The sequence below is a fragment of the Leishmania braziliensis genome, chromosome 29 (assembly GCF_000002845.2).
Source record: "Leishmania braziliensis MHOM/BR/75/M2904 complete genome, chromosome 29".
In the NCBI taxonomy this organism is placed as follows: Eukaryota; Euglenozoa; class Kinetoplastea; order Trypanosomatida; family Trypanosomatidae; genus Leishmania; species Leishmania braziliensis.
Window position 1 is genome coordinate 317,678 of NC_009321.2, and position 19,942 is coordinate 337,619.

At 52.1% G+C, this 19,942-nt stretch overlaps 7 protein-coding genes across 7 annotated transcripts; all 7 read right to left on the bottom strand.

Moving 5' to 3' along the window:
• Nucleotides 1–1,160: 1,160 nt before the first annotated feature.
• Nucleotides 1,161–2,705, bottom strand: LBRM_29_0890 (hypothetical protein, unknown function; the record flags this gene model as incomplete). Its single annotated transcript, XM_003723154.1, has 1 exon — nucleotides 1,161–2,705. The coding sequence occupies one exon, from the start codon at nucleotides 2,703–2,705 to the stop codon at nucleotides 1,161–1,163; it is 1,545 nt and encodes a 514-aa protein (XP_003723202.1).
• A 1,018-nt stretch (nucleotides 2,706–3,723) lies between these two features.
• LBRM_29_0900 (conserved hypothetical protein) lies at nucleotides 3,724–4,068 on the bottom strand (the record flags this gene model as incomplete). The annotated part of the gene is made up of 1 exon (XM_001566385.1): nucleotides 3,724–4,068. The coding sequence occupies one exon, from the start codon at nucleotides 4,066–4,068 to the stop codon at nucleotides 3,724–3,726; it is 345 nt and encodes a 114-aa protein (XP_001566435.1).
• Nucleotides 4,069–5,028: 960 nt separating this feature from the next.
• LBRM_29_0910 (putative guanine deaminase) lies at nucleotides 5,029–6,393 on the bottom strand (the record flags this gene model as incomplete). The annotated part of the gene is made up of 1 exon (XM_001566386.1): nucleotides 5,029–6,393. One exon carries the CDS (start codon nucleotides 6,391–6,393, stop codon nucleotides 5,029–5,031), a length of 1,365 nt encoding a protein of 454 aa, XP_001566436.1.
• A 2,248-nt stretch (nucleotides 6,394–8,641) lies between these two features.
• On the bottom strand, nucleotides 8,642–9,148 carry LBRM_29_0920 (conserved hypothetical protein; the record flags this gene model as incomplete). The annotated part of the gene is made up of 1 exon (XM_001566387.1): nucleotides 8,642–9,148. The coding sequence occupies one exon, from the start codon at nucleotides 9,146–9,148 to the stop codon at nucleotides 8,642–8,644; it is 507 nt and encodes a 168-aa protein (XP_001566437.1).
• Nucleotides 9,149–15,226: 6,078 nt separating this feature from the next.
• LBRM_29_0930 (conserved hypothetical protein) lies at nucleotides 15,227–16,702 on the bottom strand (the record flags this gene model as incomplete). Its single annotated transcript, XM_001566388.2, has 1 exon — nucleotides 15,227–16,702. One exon carries the CDS (start codon nucleotides 16,700–16,702, stop codon nucleotides 15,227–15,229), a length of 1,476 nt encoding a protein of 491 aa, XP_001566438.1.
• A 619-nt stretch (nucleotides 16,703–17,321) lies between these two features.
• On the bottom strand, nucleotides 17,322–17,861 carry LBRM_29_0940 (putative ADP ribosylation factor 3; the record flags this gene model as incomplete). The annotated part of the gene is made up of 1 exon (XM_001566389.1): nucleotides 17,322–17,861. One exon carries the CDS (start codon nucleotides 17,859–17,861, stop codon nucleotides 17,322–17,324), a length of 540 nt encoding a protein of 179 aa, XP_001566439.1.
• A 413-nt stretch (nucleotides 17,862–18,274) lies between these two features.
• LBRM_29_0950 (conserved hypothetical protein) lies at nucleotides 18,275–19,327 on the bottom strand (the record flags this gene model as incomplete). The annotated part of the gene is made up of 1 exon (XM_001566390.1): nucleotides 18,275–19,327. The coding sequence occupies one exon, from the start codon at nucleotides 19,325–19,327 to the stop codon at nucleotides 18,275–18,277; it is 1,053 nt and encodes a 350-aa protein (XP_001566440.1).
• Nucleotides 19,328–19,942: the final 615 nt, after the last annotated feature.

Consider the following 19,942-nt stretch of genomic DNA (forward strand, 5'->3'; position numbering starts at 1 on the left):
CTTCTCTGACCACCACCACCCGATGCCTTGTCTGGTTGTGACACACCATTCCAGATATCGCTGGGAGCGCGCGCACATGGCTCGCGTTTTAGAATCCGAGGACCTGCTTCAGGATGGCGTTGTTGTCTGGGGACCCGCTGTCTTTGTCTTCTGCTTCTATCGATGTCATGGGTGGCGCGTTCGGATGGCCATGCCCGCATGTGCTGCGACAGACGGGACGCTCCTATGTATCTGCCGTCGCAGATGCATTCCACCTTTTCCTGAACCCTACCGCCATCACCAGGGAAAGATGCACCAGTATCTGTTAGATCGTCAACGCGATGAGTAGTGTGCCGATGCAAACATCGGGATGACCTCGAGTCTCTCCAGCACAACGCCAGTCCAGCCCTGCCCGCCGACGCCAAGAGTTCGCAACTACACCCTAGAGTAAGCTGCAGGATCTTGGCTTCTCACACCGAATTGGTACTGGGACCTGATACCACACGCACTGAGGTGACGCCGCTATCATCAGAGAGGTGAGAGAACAACGAACCACAAGGAAAAGGAAGAAATATATACACCCGTGCAAGCGAAATAGCCCGAGGTGCTATGGTGACGATGAGAAAGTTGGTGCATTAGCCAGCCTCTACCCCCCCCCCTGCTTTCCCACGTGAGTGTTCATCGGTCTACTGCAGGTGAAGCAAGAGCGACAGCGTGGAAGGTGGAACGGACAGAGCGCGAGCAACACTTAATAAGAAAAGCAAGCGAGAAAACGAGAGAAACAATCAGCGGAAACCAATGCACCCTATCCCCTCGCTGTCACTCTTACTTTTTTGTGGTCGTTTCATAGCCGAGCTCCTGCCACCCCATGCACACACACGCTACAACACACTCGTACGTGGGTGAGGGGGTGAGTGCCCGCAGGGCATAGCAGAGGAAGCAAGAGGGGAAAAAAACAGGAGAGGGGTGAGAAGTGTCTAGCTCTCCGGGAAGGAGAAGAATCGAGTGAAGATAATCTGTCAGACAGCGGTTAGTCAACAATGTCTGGGCTGTCCGGCAGGGTCAAAGAAAAATGCCTTGACTTTATCTTTAGCAGCCACCACCATGCAAGGCGGCGTGCGTCAGGCTATGCTCTCTTGGTGATCGAACATTGGCAATGGCAACGGTTGGGCTGTTTAGTGTCAGCTACTGTGAGCGCACCTGTGGACTGAGGCGGAGCCAAGTGCGCCGACCGCCTTACGGCATGGCTCCGTCTCATTGCTGCAAACACGAGGGCGATCCTTCTTTGATAGCTTTACGGTTGGCCAGTTTGCGGGAACCTCGCACAGGAAGTCGCTTTGGCTGCTGGGACGCCCCAAGTGCGCATGCTGCACGTCGCCTTGTGGCCGTGATGAGGTCGTGCTGGCTGTCAGATGCTGAATAGCAAGCAGTGTTGCGGTTGGCGAGAGGCTGTGCGATGCTAAAAAGCTGTCCCACAGAACGCACCGGGAGACTGGCAGTAACATAGATGGCACCGGAGGTGTTGATAGGACACCAGGCGATTCGGTGAGGAGGCAGCTCCCGGAAACTGTGAGGTCTGTCTGGGCAGTGGAAATATCATCAACCTCGGCCGCTGCCCGCTCCTCAATGAACGTCAAACCTCTGGAAGGGAGTCCCAGCTCTTGATGCATGTTGTAAGGTCGCTCACTCTTTCGCTGCGTTGCAGTAACACAGGACGGTGGCGTGCTCCCGTCATGCGAGCTGGAACGCTTGCATTTGAGCTCGACAGCAGGTACCAGCGACGGCACCGCTGCGTATGCAGCGACCTGTTGGAGACTGTCGCTGCGGGGCATCGTTGGCGTTGGGCTGCGAGTCGACTCTACAAAAAAGCGAGCCCGCTCGAGAACCTCCCACGCGGCAGTGTACGCTGTAAAACGCTGAGACAGGAGTTGCTGGGCACACCAAAGCTGCTGAGCAGTGAGCTTTGCAGAGTAGTCGGCCCCGACAACACCAAGGCACTCGCTGATTGAATTTGGCGCCCTTGTCGGAGCTCGAGGAGAGGTGCTGTACAGCGGCGTGCTTGCGCCACTAGAAGCACGTGTCGCAGATGAGTTAGACCGCCAAGAGGCGAACGGTGGCGAACTTCGGTGTGCTGCCCCGCTTTCAGAAAGCTCAAACACCTGCAGCTGTGGGAAATGTGAAGGGTGCCGGAGCTCCTGTGCAGCCTGCGCAAGCCCATTCAACACAACAGACACCTCGCCAACCGCCTCAACAGATCCAGTACAGGCTGAATCCTCGCTCCACCGCTGCTGAAGGCTTGTGACGGATTGCACGACGGCGTCGAAAAATATCCATTGTAGCTGCACAGCGCGTGGATGAGTCAAAACACCAAAGGCCCCGCCATCCTCCTCGGAAGAAAGCATGATGCCGGTGTCAAGTCGACATATAAACCAAAGCATGGTCTGCTGCAGACCTAACGTCAGCTCAGCGTGGTAGCGGACAAGATCACACATAGTCTCGCCTTCCGTAAGCGAGGGGCTTTTCGTCAGCTTTGTCTGCAGAAGGTCGACAGACTCCCTGGGGAACCGCAGAGATAGGGACGTCCCCGGGACTCTGTAACACCGTCCTCGGCGGCGGATGGTGCTTGTGTCAGAGGATTGCTTTCCCACCCCTGAGCTGCTACTCGTCGCCGCTGCGTGCACCTCACATAATGGCAGCTCTGCTTCATTCTCTGTAGAGCTCCCCATGTCTTGCTGCACGGCTTCCAAAACCCGCTCCTCTAACACGCGAGTGAGGCGCAGAAGGTACAGCCCAGCTTCTGTCACGCTGTCACTACGCGGGCCACAGTTGCACGGTGCTGCTGCGCTCAAAACACTCTGCAATGAGTGTGTCATGTGCACGCAGTTCACAAGCTTTCTGCTGCGGCAATGAGGCGGGGGACTGCAAGTCAAGTGGTTACTGAGATGCGCATCGCTTGCTTGACTGCTGTGAGGTGAGGAAGTGGCTGTCTGCCATACAAACTGCTCGAGTGCTTGCGCAAAGCGCTCCACTGGGTCTGCTACTAAGAAGTCATTGTCTCTCCTACGCGGCAGATGCGCTATTGAGCTGCGAGAGTCCATTCCGAAAGATGCGAAACAAGCCGCCACAAACGCACCACTCTCTCCGTTAAAAGCGGGAGAATCCTGGCAGGTGCGCACAACTAGCGCAAAACGTCTTTTTCCAAAAGTATGAGTCGAAGGCAGAAGAAGATAAAGCGTTGCACGAGAACCAGTTGAAATAAAGATGAGAAAGAAAAGGGTGAACAAGTGTGCTCATGTCCGCAGAGAGAGCGAGAGGTGTGAAAGAAAGAGACTCAGCTGGCCAAGTAGACTTCGTTCCATCTTGAAGCATGAGAAAGCAAGCTCGCACGCACCGAGAAACGTATTCTGCTCGTAGTAAAGTTCGTTGAAGTGGCACGATTGCCAGTGCTGTCGATTCACAGACACGCTCTCAGAGGCTGGCCAGATTACGCTTTTTCATCAACTCAACAGCAACAACAGGGATCGACAATTCAATTGGAAGCGAGTGCCATTCTGCACTATTACAGCCACACCGGCACACAAGTGTCATACCATCAGCCCAAGCAGCGTCTCCCTGGCCAATCAAAGACAAACAATGGCGCAGAGGTTTTTTTTTTTTTTTGGGGGGGGGGAGGGGGTGACCGCGCAGCGCGCTACCGTTCCCCTTTTCTTCAAAAGAGACGCATGGGCTCTCCACTCCGCCACCTTACTCTTTCTGCTGCAACGTACGCAAGCGCTTCTTCTCGCGCGCCAGATCGCGGCGGCGTCGCTCGCCAGGAGCAACACAGAATGCCTGCTTGTGCGCATAGAAAGCCTGAATTTGGCGGCCGTAGAACATGCGATCGTGCAGCGAGCGGCGAGCTGTCGTGGCCGTGCCAACGTCCGTGAACACTACAAATGCCTGACCGTAAAACTCTTTCGACTTGCTGTAAAGCACCGCCTTCACTGGACCAAACTGAGTGCAGTAAAGATATAGGGCACGTCGCACTTCATTGGCAGACGACTTGTCAGGCAGTCCCCGAATGTAGAGTGTCTGCTTCGGCTCTTCCATTGCTAAATATGGGTGAGGACGCCAGTGAACCCTGTGTGATGTGTGCTGGAGTGCTCATGTGCCTCGCGTGTGCAATGAAGCGCAGGGCGTAAAGGGCACGAGAGAGAAAAGAGGAAGCGATACAAAGATTGAAGAGGGAGATACAAGTGGAAATGAGTCTGTTTTTAGAAACAAAAGTAACCTCTGCAGCAGGCGCCGCCACCGAGACTGCCGCGTGAACACCGAGCTACATGCAGCAAACAACACCGTGGTTGCAAGGTTCAGTTGCAGCATACGTATACATATACAGATAAAGCACAACACAGTGGAAACATCCAAACAACATGCTGTCTGTTCCTCTCTACAAACGCATCCAGGCACTCCCAGTCTAGTGCGTGGATACGTTGATTCCCTTTTGCTTTTTTTCTTCCCACGCGTCTTCAATACGCTCCAGCGCCTCGAGCCCCAAGCAACATAAGAAAAGGGAAGAAACAGAGCTCACTCACTACCCTGGTAATTACAACTAGTCGTTAGATGTGGGGTATGGAGGAAAGGCGTCTCGAGAGGGACTGTCAGATACGCGCACTCACGTACGAGAGAGGAAGTGGGATCTCACCTACCAACCCCTGCTCAGTTTCTCCCGCCTGGCCGTACTAATCGACAAGTCCACTATGCGGTTTTTAAAAAGTGCCAGAAAACACCCAGAAAGAACGATGATGAAGGGGGTCAATGCAGGTGCTAAACCGATTTTGGCTATACATATCCTTTCGCCTTTCTTCCTTACCTCTCGCTACTAGAGCGCGAGAGCACTGGTTCATCCTCGCAAGAAGGCGTTGTGAACATGCCACCTATCTGCCCCGCAGGTTCCAGTCTCTTTTGCCTGCTTTATTTTAGCCGCTTACTCGCTGTACTAATTTCTTCCGGGGTACGATCATCGACCGCAATGATGAGTCACGCGATTTGTTGCCACCAGCATCTACTTCAGTGCTGTGAGACCAGACGCCCATTCACGTATGTTTGCACGATGTTGTGCGGCGCGGCGGTGTAAACAATCTTCTGGAAGATGTCCTCCAGGGTGTCGATGCCCTCAAAGACCATCAGGCTGCTCTTCGGAAGTGTAGTGTCGATCATCAATACGTCGAACATGTAGCCTGGTGCGATACGACCGACCTTCAAGTCGAGGGAGATGCCACCATTGGCGGTAGCCACAAAGAAGGCCTCCACACTGCTCACGCGGGCGCCGCGGTGCTGGCTGCGCTCCGTGGCACTCAGACACGGATCGGTGCCGCACTCCAAAGCGCGGCCCGCCGTGAGCGCGTGGCGGCACGCGTCGAACAGCGAGGCGCTCGGGCCACCAGAGATGTCTGTTCCCATCCCTACATGCACGCCCATGCTCAAAGCCTTTTTCAATGGGAAGACGGCACCTGAAAAGTAGAAGTTAGACAGCGGGCAATGACCCACAGCTGCCCCGCGCTCCTTTATCAGTTGCATGTCCTCCGTGGATAAGTAGTTGGAGTGCGCCAAGACGGTCCGTCGAGTCACAAGTCCGAAGCTGTCGAGGACAAGGGCATCGTGCTTGCCATACCGCTCAATCACATAGTTGTGCTCCCAAGTACTCTCGGAGCAGTGTGTCTGCACGTGGCAGTCGTACTTCTTTGCTAGCTCACCCAGTCCACGCAGCGCCTCATCGGTGCAACTCGGAATGAAACGAGGGACTACAGAAGGAAGCACTAGGCCGTCTGTGTTGCCCTTCAGCGCACGCACCTGCTGCACAAAGGTCTCTGACTGCGCCACTGACTCCTGCGGCGAGGCGTCGCGGTAGTACTCAGGACACTGATCACCAAGGTCCATTGCAACGCGGCCTACCACTGCGCGCTGTCCCTTCTCCAAGCAGATACGTGCAAGGAGCACACTGGCTTCTACGTGAATCGACGCAAAGTACGCCGCAGTTGTCGTGCCATTCGCTAGCAGCGCGGACACGAGTGAGCTGTACGACTTCTCCGCAAACTCCAGATCCTTGTAACGCGCCTCCAACGGAAACGTGTACTGCTGTAGCCACATCTCCAAACTCATATCAAGTCTCGTACCAAGCTGTGGCCACTGCGGCGCGTGAACGTGCACATCAATGAGTCCAGGAATCAGGTACTGGCCTTTCTTGAGACGAGTGAGGTGCCCAGCGGCCGAAGCCTCCTCGGCTGCCCTTGCATAGGCTGCAGCATCGGTTGCTGGATTGATCACTTGCTCAATTGTGCCGTCTTGCACCACAACCAGGGCATCCTGGATAATGTTTAACGTGTTTCGGTCCGGGGTCTCAAATATGGTTCCCACAAATGCCTGTACAGGCATCCTTACTTGCGCAGAAGAAAAAGGTGAGTGAGGAATACCGGTGTAAATATCTGTTTGTTTGTCTGTGTGTGTATATATATATATATATATATATATATATGTGTGCGTGTAAAAAGAGCTCTTTTAGGGCCTGAGCGGCGCTTGTAAAGAAACAAGAGAAGCCTCGAACGCACTCAGAATAATACCGCCGATAGGCGTTCAGAAGACGCTGCGCACAGCCCTTAGCGGTAGGAGACGAGGAAAAGACATGGAACAGACAAAGAAAAAGAAAAATGGAGGTCAGAACTGAAAATGGCGACGTCTGCGGGTGTCACACCAGAGAAAGCAGAGAAGGGGACATACAGGCCTGCTGTAAAAACACCCGTTGGGGGCTACGGGACTCGAGAGCTTCGCGGGAAAGAACAAAACTTAGCTCTCATCACGTGCTTCATGTATTGCACACAGAGCAGTGGGAAGGATGAGCGAAGAGAGAATACTCTTACCTTCCTCCTTAAGTGGTTTTCTTCTTGTTTCACTCGATTCTGCGTAAATTTGGGTGGACCCTATTTCTAATTCAACAAAAAGTAACAATAGAGAATCTTAAACAGTTGACAAGAAATAGGTTAGAGTTTGAGAGTACACGAAAAAAGAAACAAGCTTGAAACAACTTTTCGGCATGACCATTCGCTGCCATACAACACATGCGCTCAGCTCCACTCTCCGCGGCCCTGCCACACGCCCACCGCGCAGCGCTGAGCGGCGCTAGGCACGCGTCACGACAGCGCGCCGACCCAGCCACCCGGCCACAGCCTCCGCCGCACACACCGCCCCACAGCCCCCCGCACCATGCCGGCAGACACACGGCGCACCCGCCGGGGCGGCTCCGGCTCCTCACACCAGCAGGCGGCGAGGCCCGGGGTGGGATGCGTGCGAGCCACGCCGACACTCCTGCCCATCACACGGGCAGTGCAAACGCGCCCACTGCCGCAGGCCGCGCCGACGCAGCGCCATCCACGACCCGACCGCCGACACCAGCAGCGGCACGCCGCTCTGGCCTAGACACGTCGCGGGCGCCAAGCACCGCCACCACGAGAAGCGGCTCGGCATTGGCAAGGGATGGGGGGTTGCTTGGACCCTCCAGGGTGAGAGTACTGGGCCATTATGCCGCGCTGAGGTGCCCCACGTCATCAGAGGGTTGGTAGAAAGATAAGAACAAAAAAGAAAGAGAAAGTTGAAGCATAGTCGTAGGAAAGCAAAAACAAGGTGATGGGAAGCTCACACACATATATAGAGAGGGGAAAGGAGAAAGAGAGGAACGTAGAAACACGTTTGAACAAGATAACGAGAAAAGAGAAACTGAAAAACAGTGGGACAGAGAACTCAGAAAAAGAAATAAAGAAACATACGTGTTGAGGTTAGTTGTCAGGTTGTAGCACTCAGGTCGAGTTATGCATCAGTAGCTTCTACTTTTTTCCTTTCTTCTTTTTGTCATCGTAAGCAAGAGGCGAATGAAATGAGAAACGTCACCGTTCGTTCCTTTCTCTGCAGTTCAATCCTCTATTGTATTCACAGACACCCACACTGCTACATAGACGCAGAGGGGGTTAGAGACTGGAAAGCTGTGAATCGAAAAGCAAGGGATAAACAGAAAGAGCAGTTGAACACACGCGCATGCATATGTGGGTCGAAAAGGAGAAACGAAGTGATGGAATGGAAGAAACAAAGTACAAAATTGGGTAAGCCAGAGAGAAACGGGGGAAGAGAAGCCAGAGGGAAGTGAAAAGTGGGCTTAACGTCACATTGACAGATACGCAGGGGCCGGCAATTCTCGTTTTCTCTCTACGCAGCTTTCTCACTTTCCCTCCCGACCACATCGCAGAACGACTACAATAAAAAAGAAGAAGAAGCGAAGAAGGGAAAAGGGGAGTGTTGAATTTTTATTCGTCGGGGCATTCACAAGTGAGTTAAATGTTCCCCACGAGCACACACACACGCACATATATGTGTGTGTGCGTGTGTGCACAGAAAATGTATTTGAGGACTTCGTCAGCTGAAGGACTACTGGTGGGCAAGCACTGCAGAACGTGTCTACTTGTGTTCTTACTTATCTTCTCGATCCCTCTGAGTCACACCGAAGACGTGGTCATCACAGAAAGCACTGGTAGAAGGAGCTTGAGACCAACGAGTGAGATATCGGTTCTGCAGCACGTCGTGTCGTCACGAAGGGCATGTCCGTACAGTGGTAGACATACATCGCAAGACAAGGTGCTCAGAGTACCCGCTGTCGGCACGATGCGTAATCGTAGCGGTGATACTGCTGGTCCGGTGACACTGTTGTGCTAGCGTATGTATCCACCGTGCGTGTATGGCTCTCCTCACCGCTGTTTATGTGAGTCCGTGAGATACCCACAGGTGGCGGCCCCGCAGCGAATTCTGTGGCAGATCGCATGTTCGCCTCGTGCGTCCCGGTACGGGGTGGGAACAGTCTCATAGCAACCTCGGACGTGATCTCCCCTACCTTGCGATTGTCCCACTCCCGACGTGCGTAGCGACTGTGAAACGTGTAGTCGGCTTCACAGTTTTTCGATCCGCCTCCACGTCGCAGGATAGCCGCCTCACCGCCTGGGTGCGACCCTAGTAGCCCTGTAACATCGTACACTGAGTTCCCTGAGACGATCCACAAAGATCTCCGTGTGTTGTGCATCCGTATCTCCTCCTCACTGATCACAGGCCAACGCTTCTTAAGCCCACTCAGAAGCAGTAAATCTTTGAGCATATTCAATGTGAGGAAATTGATTAGGGTCTCCTGTGTATATGGGTACGTCCTAGGAAAGTACTGTGCTGAAGAAGGTGTTTAGATCTTTGTTAGAGCAGGGACTCTGTCCTCCACGATAGAATCGTCTGAGTGGGTGCTATACGCTTGCACGATACGAATGAAGAAAAGCCACATAAAAATCTGAGACCGAGTTAAGAAAGGAAACAACGGACTACAGGAGAAGAGTGGATGAGCTGTCTCTCAACCGCAACTCCTGCAAAAAGCCCCAGCGAGAGATTCGAAAGGGCAAGGTTAAGGAAAAAGGAAAAAGCGGAGAAAAAACAACACGTCCTTCTTTCAGCTTTACTGCGAAGTGCTATGAGCACGGCCTTGGTCTGTTTGCTTGTTCTATCGAACATCACACACTCCCTCGGTGTGAGCTACAGAGAGCGTTAGAAAGAGCACTGCCTTAGACAAACGCTTTAAAAAAGGAGAGACCTGAGTGATCGAACGTGTTTAGATGTGGGAACACTGACACTTCTTTTTTCTTTCCATCATTCGTAAGAGGCGACACGGAGGAACGACAAAATCCAAACCAAGGAAAGAAAGAGGAGAGGGAGGGGGTACAGAGGAACGGTAGTAGGACGAATGCACCTCATTCTGAGGGAGAAAAATATGTATGCCAATCACCTTTGCGTTGCCACTTGAGTGAAAAGACTGTGTGCCTCTTTGGGGGGGTGCACGAGGAACGAGCCCCTACCAGTCATCTATAGTCAAATCTCATGATCCAACTGATCTCAGTCAGCATTGTTCTTGGAAATGTAGGGAGGCCCCATCTATTCATTTCTTTGCTGCTTATGCTGGTGCTCAAAGGGTGACCGCTGAAGCTGAGCAAGCACTCAGGTAAGCCTGTGTAAAAGGAGGAAGCGTCAGAGAACATAATAAAGATACACTTAAAAAAGAAAGAGGGAGGGAAACGACTAATCTTTAAGTAAGCAGCGTCACGAACAGAGAACACAGTGGAAGAAGTGAAACAAACCAACGTCGAAATCGAAGAACATAAAAAGAATCAAGAAGCGCACGCAAGAAAGAGGGAAACCAGGAGAGACAGAAGGAACGCCGCGACGAGGACTTGACTGCGTCTACTGTCTCAAATAGACAGACAACTCCAATAGTAATAAAAGCGGGTGCGCTCTAAAGAAAAAAAAACGTGACTGTTTCACTTTCGGCATTTCTCCCGCATCAGCGGAAAGAGAGATGAGCTGCATGAAACCTATCATAACACAGCCTAGGTCATCTAACCGGCTCGATGGCAAATTGGAATTCATTGTCTCACGGTGGGAACGACGAGGGAGGCAATCGAAGAAGGAACTCCTGAGGTCAGCCAAGCTTTACTGCAGATTATCTCATGCTCGCGTCCATCAAAAAAATGACAGAAATACACTTCGTTCTCCTTTTAAATAGGCGAAGACTAAAGCAGAAAGCAAAACAGAACCAATAACTTCCGTCACACCAAACTTGCACCGAAACTGAGAAGACCAAAAGGAGCAAAAAGGGAAAAGAGAAAATTCACAACAAAACGAAGTGACAAAGAAGTGAACCGGCCTTGAGAAATATACTAAGAGTATTACATAGGTGCGCACAGACATACGCATGCTACTTTTTCCAGTGAAGAAGGCAGCGAAGCGGAGAAAGGGAAAGGCACATTACGCGCCATCTCTTCTTTCCGTACTTGCAGATTTAGAGAGACAAAAAAGGCATTTTCATCCCCTCTAAAAGGAAGGCTGCGTGGGTGTGTGGGTGTGGGTGTGGGTGTTTGTATTTGCATACCGAATTATCTTTTTTCTTTCTTTTTTCTGCTATTCTTGCTTGTGGTGCGCTGGCGATAGGATGGGATTCGCAACAACGGTCTACCGGAGAAGAGCTTCCTAAGCTGTGATGACTTCCACACTACAATCTTGCTGTCGCTTTGGAAAACGGTGGTTATCACATTTTCCGCCTCTTATGGCAGCTGCGTTCTTCCTCACTTCTTTGCATCTCTTTTTCTTCTCCACCACCAAAGGGGAGGTACAATAGAAGACATGCCTTTGGAAGTACAAAGAAAAGAGAAATCAGCCATATCGGTTTAGCATACATGAGTTGTAATGTCAGCAAGGGCGGTTGACGTTTTATAAGAGAGGGAGATGGACACGCTCAATGAAGACAAAATAGAAGTAGCCTTCCTGCAACCCCTCCCCCTTGATCTGGAGCATCGAGCACAAAGCGAAAAAAATGAAGACAAAGAGAATAGCTCTAGCAAGCCTGGTCTCACTGAATCATCGATTTATGCGCCCTTACTAAGGTAAACAGGGTGAGGAGAAAAGGCAGCAGATTATGGGAGTCGGTTACGCCTTATTCACATTCAATGCAATGACGATATCTCCATCGCTCAACGATAACAGATGATCATTATCGTCGTCGTCCGACTGCTCCGAGTCGCTGCCGTATCTATGACTTTCGAGAAGTTTGGTCGGGACAAGTACCTTTGTGCGAGTCTCAGGCGAAGTCTGCAGCAGCGGTACAGCCTGCGGAAGAGCGGTGGAAGGGCTAGGTGCGGGTTTCTCAACATCGCATGGTGGCAACTCCCCAATCTTGTACCTCTGTGCGCTGCGGCGTGCGGCCCTTCCGTGAAACATCAGGTCCTTCGCGCAATCCTTCACACCACCACCTCGCTTCAACAACGCATCATTGCCCCCGGGATGCCTCCCGATGAGCGAGGTGATGTCAAGCACAGAGTTATCGACAATGATCCACAACGACGCGCTTGTGTTGTGACTTGCCACCTCCTCACGTGTAATTATGGGCCATTTTTGAGCTAACCCGGTCAACTGCAGAAGCTGGGTGAACATGCTAACGTCTCACACCTCAATGACTTGCCTTCACGAGGATGTAAAGGGAAAACACAGAGTGGGTGCGAAATTGACGGAGAAGTGCAGCTCTCACGCGTGGGAACAACTACACGCCCGATAATTGCTACTGTTTGAATCATAGAATGTGCAACTATGCTTGATGGGTGTGATTGCCTCTCAAGTATTCGCTGAGAGGTCAAATGTGTGAAAGGGAAAAAAGAGAGCGCAAATGCGATTTAGCCACCACCTTCCCGAGGGTTCCTCTCCCCCGTATTACCTTTTTCTCACCGAACGCAATTGCTTAACGGTTAAGGGAAAAATAAAACGAGAGAGGTGAAATAGGCAGAACTAAATGTCTTCTTCCCTACATAGGAAAAACGATGCACGCGGCAAGGACAACGCCTTGTACCTCAGCTCATCATGGTACATGGTTGAGAGTGCAAGTCCATGGTGGAGTGTGTGAATTCCATGTACCATGCACTACCTTGATTTTCTTTGAAGCACAAGTAATACTCCGTGGTACGTGCACTGAAAGAATCGACAAACAAGGAAGCGGGGGAAACAAAAGATGTCATTCCTCGTGGGACTATACAGTAGAGTAACTCCTTGTACTGACTACCTTCGGATCAATGCTGCTCATGTAATTATCAAGCACCTGTATGTGAATCGCTACGTATCAAAGACATCAACCAACCTGTGAGAAGCAACAAAAAGAGGAAACACTATTCGCGTTGATCCTGTCAGAACATAGAAGTCAACACCTATTGAGAGGCTCTTTCTTCTTTTCAACGACTTCATTCGCTGCCATACAACACATGCGCTCAGCTCCACTCTCCGCGGCCCTGCCACACGCCCACCGCGCAGCGCTGAGCGGCGCTAGGCACGCGTCACGGCAGCGCGCCGACCCAGCCACCCGGTCACAGCCTCCGCCGCACACACCGCCCCACAGCCCCCCGCACCATGCCGGCAGACACACGGCGCACCCGCCGGGGCGGCTCCGGCTCCTCACACCAGCAGGCGGCGAGGCCCGGGGTGGGATGCGTGCGAGCCACGCCGACACTCCTGCCCATCACACGGGCAGTGCAAACGCGCCCACTGCCGCAGGCCGCGCCGACGCAGCGCCATCCACGACCCGACCGCCGACACCAGCAGCGGCACGCCGCTCTGGCCTAGACGCGTCGCGGGCGCCAAGCACCGCCACCACGAGAAGCGGCTCGGCATTGGCAAGGGATGGGAGGTCGCTTGGACCCTCCAGGGTGAGAGTACTGGGCCATTATGCCGCGCTGAGGTGTCCCACGTCATCGCAGGCCTATTGAGAAAGAAGAAAATGCTTTAGGTGTTCAGTGCAACGGCGATGAGGAGGAGGATAAGACAACCGTAGAAAAAGCTTTCTGGTATGCACGTCTCAGCACCATTTAAGGTCCGGATGCCGTGCCGCTGCGAAACTCACAGAACAGCAAAGGTGTTCGTAACTGTCAGGGAGAAGCAGTCGAGCAGCGCTGGCACGAAGAACGTCGCAACAACTGAGATCACCGCCATTGCAACGATGGTACGCGGAAACGTGTCGTAGTATAAGGTAAATAAGCGGTCGGGCACACCATCGATCCAAAAGTGAACTAGAGCATCCTTGAAGGTAGTAGACTTGGTCCAGGGGTAATGATACGCGGTGTAGGTAACGGGCAGTGCGAAGACCAGCACATCGATGAAGAATGAGATCATGAACGTGGCACCAACCGCCTCTCAAACGAGCGTGGGCTAGCACCTGACAAACGACGCGTAAGAGACCGTGGAAGAGGGAGGAAAGTAAACGTGGCAACCGCTTAACTCGGCCACTTAGTTTTGAATAGTTGTGGAGAGCAAACAGGAGAGAAAGAAGAGTAGCACGTGATGTGAGCGGACCGGAGAGGAATAAATTTGCTGCTAGGTGACCAAAGAAAAGGGCCAGTGTCATCCCCTATTTCAACGTCCCCAGCAGCAGTCATGGGGCACCGCAATTATGGATTGAGAAAACAACAACTCAGTTAGCCACATTGAGTTCGTCACGACCAAGTAATCATGAATGGAGTTCGTGCTCAATGACGCTGTCAGAAAAGGAACACAGGTTTGCTTGCTTTTCACCCTCGCATGCGCTGCGGCAATGCCTCCTCTGCAGTCAGTGCTTGGTGTGAGAAACACACGTAGCACCCACACTTTTTTTGGCCCATCACCTGGCCACTTTCTCTGAACCTTGACAAAATGTTTAATGCTAGCTCCTAGTGGGGCGAAGGAGCTGGTGCAAGGGTTTTTCCTCTGGTGGAAGAAGTCTCGACACCAGCTCCTATCTGAGGGCTGGCAAAGCGCGTGAAGAACAGAATGGAAATTCCTTAAATGACCTCAACCAAGTCAAAGAGAGGGTGTGATAATGGCGCTGCGATTTCCCTGTTCTAGAGAAAAGAGGTGCTACAGGTAAGAAAAAGTATGCTAGCATCGCTTTCCTGATACGTGGTATTCCTACTTTTTTCCAGCGTGTCCATTCGCTGCCATACAACACATGCGCTCAGCTCCACTCTCCGCGGCCCTGCCACACGCCCACCGCGCAGCGCTGAGCGGCGCTAGGCACGCGTCACGACAGCGCGCCGACCCAGCCACCCGGCCACAGCCTCCGCCGCACACACCGCCCCACAGCCCCCCGCACCATGCCGGCAGACACACGGCGCACCCGCCGGGGCGGCTCCGGCTCCTCACACCGGCAGGCGGCGAGGCCCGGGGTGGGATGCGTGCGAGCCACGCCGACACTCCTGCCCATCACACGGGCAGTGCAAACGCGCCCACTGCCGCAGGCCGCGCCGACGCAGCGCCATCCACGACCCGACCGCCGACACCAGCAGCGGCACGCCGCTCTGGCCTAGACGCGTCGCGGGCGCCAAGCACCGCCACCACGAGAAGCGGCTCGGCATTGGCAAGGGATGGGGGGTTGCTTGGACCCTCCAGGGTGAGAGTACTGGGCCATTATGCCGCGCTGAGGTGTCCCACGTCATCAGGGACGTGGTATTCCTGCGCGATAATAAAAAAGGAAAAAAGGAACACAAGAACAGAACACCGAACATACAAAAGTAGAGACAACAGATGGGTTCGTTTGATTGTTTTTTGAAGGAAATGGAAACACGTTGTCGGTACTAAATCGTGCGTGAAGCAGCACATAATCGGCACATTCGCACTCGCACGTCTTCGTCTATTCCTTCTCATATGGGGTGCGCTCCGTGAGGCTCTGCTTGAGGCGGTTCAGCTCCTTCAGGTCCTTGTCCGCCTTGGTGATGAGCCCGAGACCCTTGTAGGCACGGCTGCGAGCTAAGAATGCGCGCCACATGTAAACATACTCGTTCGCATTGATGACCGGAGTGACAGCTTCCACAGCCTCCTGCAGGTGGTTCATCTCTGCCAGCGCAACACATTTCTGGACCTGGGTACGGTAGAGCAACTGCTTCGCTAGAGCCTTGGCGATCTCTTTTCCGCGCCTTGCATAGCCCGTCGCTGCAGCGGTGTCCGACGACACAACCGCCAGGTGCACGGATTCCACAGCGTCGGCAACTACCTGATCCGATAAGCTGATGGGCGTACTTGGGCCAGGTCCAAATGCCTCTCGAATAGAAAGAATGATACTCCTATCCTTTGGTGCCGACCTCAGCAGCGCATGGAGGTTCTCCTCCGAGTCATAGAAAGCCTTGTTGGGAACAGAAGCACGGATCCGCTCTATGGCCTCCTGCTTGAGACCCGCGTTGTGGGGTGTCAACGCCTCCCGGATCAGCTGCTGCGCCGATTGCGCGGCCTTGGACGTCCATTGATCGTAGTGGTCTGTGACTGTGGGGAAAAAATCGTGGAAGTGGTGACGCACGTTGGCTTCGTGCAGCGTCATCGCCAGCTCCAAAGCCTCCTCCTCCGTCACATGCCCACCAAAGGCCTTCTTCGCCTGTTCAAGAACTTTTGCGGTAGCAGGATCGGCCATCACGTTCGTCATCCCCTCAGCCACCGCGGCGCTGACTCCCTCTGGCCTCACCCCAGGTCGAGCGCGACTTGCCTGAAAACCAATCAGGCAGAACTCGTTGGTGTTATCGGTGGTAGCTACAAGTTCCGACACGTGGATTGGGGTGTTGATGTACTCCAGGATTTTCTTCTCGATTGAAGCAAAGCGATTGCACAATTCCTCACTCGCGCCGGTGTAAAGGCTGTACTCTGCTGCAGCCAGCTCTACGAGCCAGCACCCAGGAGAACTTGCAACAAGTTCCTTGTAATCCCTCTGCAACTTGGAGCGTAGGTCCGACACCTCAGCCTCCGTAGCACCACCTGAAACGTTCAGTGCCGCTTCCTTCATGTCAAGCATCTCGTTATGCGAGCGCAGGCGGATGCCAACCGCGAAGCGCTTCAGTGCCTCATCTTGCACCTTCGGCAGGACAGAGTTGATTTCTGCAATGGCCTCTGTGGGGTTCCGTAACATCAGGTAAAGGTACGCGCGTGCCACTACTGCTGTTGTCCCTGCCAGGCCTTCGCCCTTCGTTTTTTCCACGATGCTGTTGATCGCGCTCGCGTTCACCTTGCGAGTAGTCCTTACACCAATCATCCGACGGATCACATTTTGCGTTGCGATCGAGTCGGCGAGCACCGGTTTCAAAGTCGCCAGTGGCGCGCGCAGGTGGTTCACAGCATAGAACATTTTGATCTATTTTTCCAAAATAGGTGAATGACGTTAAATAAGCAAATACGTGTGCTTCCTACTTGCCTGTCGCACGCAAGTCAAGACTTGAAACTTTGAAGACATGAACAGTATGTAATGTGAAGGAGGCAGTAAACAGAGAGGAAATAGTTTTAGTTGCGAAGTCTTTGAAGCTACAGCAACCAAGCAGGCAAGTGAAAGAGAAAGACAATATCCTATTCCCCTTCGCAACGTTCAAGCAATTCCCGAGTAATCACACCGAGCACCGCTCTCCCTGTGTCTTGCTGTGGGTATCATCACACCAGCTTCCCTTCAATGAGAAAGGTTTCACTTGGTAAGAGGAACTACACGCCCTCCTCCCCTATACAAGCCCACCTTTAGACACAATGTCAGCTGCTTTTGTTTTGGGGGGTTGTTTCTGACGGTTACTCTTGTATCGCCCGTTGTATGTGGACAAAAATAGCGCAGGTACATGAGAACAGAAAAAATGTTTCTACCATATTTCTCTTTTTCAGAGAATAGTTAATACTCCTTCCTCTTCCTGAAACTTCTCGCGGATGTGACGATCAGCGCCTGGAAAATGGAAAAGCGAAAATGCAAAAAGTGTGCCATTCGCTGTTCACTTGGACTTAATGTTCTTCACCGCCCACTCTAGCCCTTCATGCAGGCCTGTGCCAGTTTTCGCGCTGCACTTCTGGATAGACCACGTGCGGTCGCGCAAGCTGTGCAAATTGAGTGATGTGCTCACATCCTCTGGTGACAGCGCAGTTGCAAGGTCGCACTTGTTGGAGAAAATAAGCACAGGGGCCTCTCGGAGCTTTTCTTCCTGCAGGAGGCCATCGAGTTCAGATGCCGTCTCCTCTAGGCGGCGCCGATCGGCAGCATCGACGACGTAAATCAGGCAATCCACCTCGTCGTAGTAGTTCGGCCAGTACGCGCGGATCGCCTTTTGACCACCAATATCCCACATGTTCATCTTAAAGCCCTCGCAGTTGATAGACTTGATGTTAAATCCCTGCGTCGCCTGAGTGGTGGTGGGATCCTCGTCGGACAGCTTGCGGAGAATGGACGTCTTGCCAGCATTATCGAGACCCAGAATCAAGATCCGCGGCTCTGCTTCGCTCCTCTTGAGCTTGCGAAGGAGTGTGAGAAGGCCCATTTGATAAAGTAAAGCAGAAAAGGGTTTGGGAGAATCTTGAGCACGGATCAAACGCGTTTAAAGGGGAAAAAAATCAGAAAAGAAAAGGCGAAAAGGAGGCGACAGAGTTAACTTCTGCGCCTTATACCACCATAATCACGAGCAGAAGTCGAGCACATGGTACAACCCTTCAGTAGAATGACCAACACCTTCCAGTGCTTGACATTACACCGAGGAACGGAAGAGGTACTCCTAGATCCTTCGCAGACGCATCGTTGTCATCTGTATGCAAGAGAAATTGTTTTTGAATCCCAGAGTAAAGATAAAAGCTGTTTTTTTACAGTACAAATATAGAGCAATTCTCCTCGTGAATCTGCAAAACAACTCAGAAGCATCTATCCATACCTGGTTTTTCTAACAATGCTGCTTCACGCTCAGGTGAGTTGCAACACGCTGCTTCCTCCATCGCCAGAGCGGCGCTTTTTTGCCATGCGCTCCTCTCTGCTCTCCAGCAAACTGGGATCCACGTCGAGTTGCCTTTTGTAACGTTTCCGACTGAAGTTGTATATGTCCTGGTACCAGCTTTGTGAAAAAGTAACATAGTAACAAGGTCGTGGATCTATTTTTGCGTTGCGCAGCCCACGATGAACAACTCGATAGTCAAATAGCAGTGCGTTGCCGAGAGCGACGGCTGGGGAGACTGGTTTCCTGCGCCTCGCATTCCCAACAATGTGAGACCCAGGAAAAAACTCGGTGCCGTTACGACTGTCGACACTAATCAAGGGTACAAATACGTTAACTGCGTAGGGAAAGAGGTTCACGACATTGCTAAGCCCAGGCCCATCAGTGTGAGGGTTTTGAGTTTCACTGCCCATCAGCGATAGAAAGCAACCGGATGACATCACCTTCTTCTCAATACGTAAATGTGCATTGCAAAGGAGCGTGTCGAGCGTTTGCTGAACGATTTGTGATTTGGCAACCAGGGGAACTACTTTAGAGCTGATGAAGTCTGCAATTATTTCAAACCTTCCCGGGCACCGCTGGCGAAAATTAGAGTACCCACTTTCAAGTGTTGGAACGGCATCCCCCATCTCTGCCTGGCACTGGTACGTCTTGAGCAATCCATTGAAGTAGCGTAGAAGGTCAGCATTCCACGCGGTGAGGTCTTGAATAATATTATCCAATTCTATCCTTTTCTCAGCAAGTGGAACTACACAGAAACCGTCTTCAAGAAATGCCTTCGCGTACTTGTTCATGTGATGTGGATGCTTCTCTAGTTTCTCCTCTATCGTCCCCGAAAGACAGCAAACACAGCTATAGGTTGTTGGTGCCTTTTCCTCGACCACACCCGTGTCGGCCATAAAACACATTCTGTGATACCATCTGTTACACTTAACACAGTGTACAGACTTTTTGAGAGTAGCTTCCCGCAGCATCTTACCGCAACGGGAGCATGTTGTGTGCTCTATCGCAAGGGGGATCCTCATCTTCCCTTAGGATCTGTGGGGTAAAGATGGAGGAAGGCTAGAATTAAAAGCAAAAAGATCCTACTAGCGGACCCATAAAACTCATGCATTTTTCCGCAGCACTTGCTGGAGTGGCTAGATTTTTATTGCACTTGTAAACGCTCTCTTTTTGAGAGAGGCAACGCATTGCTTTATTTTTCTTTGTATATGAAAACTATAACAATTTAAAAAAATGCTGAGCTGTATTATGCTTGAAAGCGAAGCCAATTTATGTAAACTATCTATACGTGCAGGATATGACACCAGCAACAGTGAAGTATCGGCGCCATCTTGTGCACTCCCGTATCCTGTGCTTTGGGAGATATCTGCACGACATCACCTCGGGTAGCAAGCGTAAGCATGAATCACCAAATGCACCTTTCCAAGGACCCTGATGTGCCTTATGGGACCCAGCTTGTTAGCCTATACACAGGCCGTGTTCATTCAAGTCTCTGAAATTTTCCATATTTCGCATGCACGACAAATTCGGAGATCAGGCTTTCGATCTCAGTGCAAGAAGCGGTAGATACGCGCCGTCACCTCATAATATCATCTGTTAAGACTCCCAGTTACCTCAAAAAAAAACTGTATGGAAGG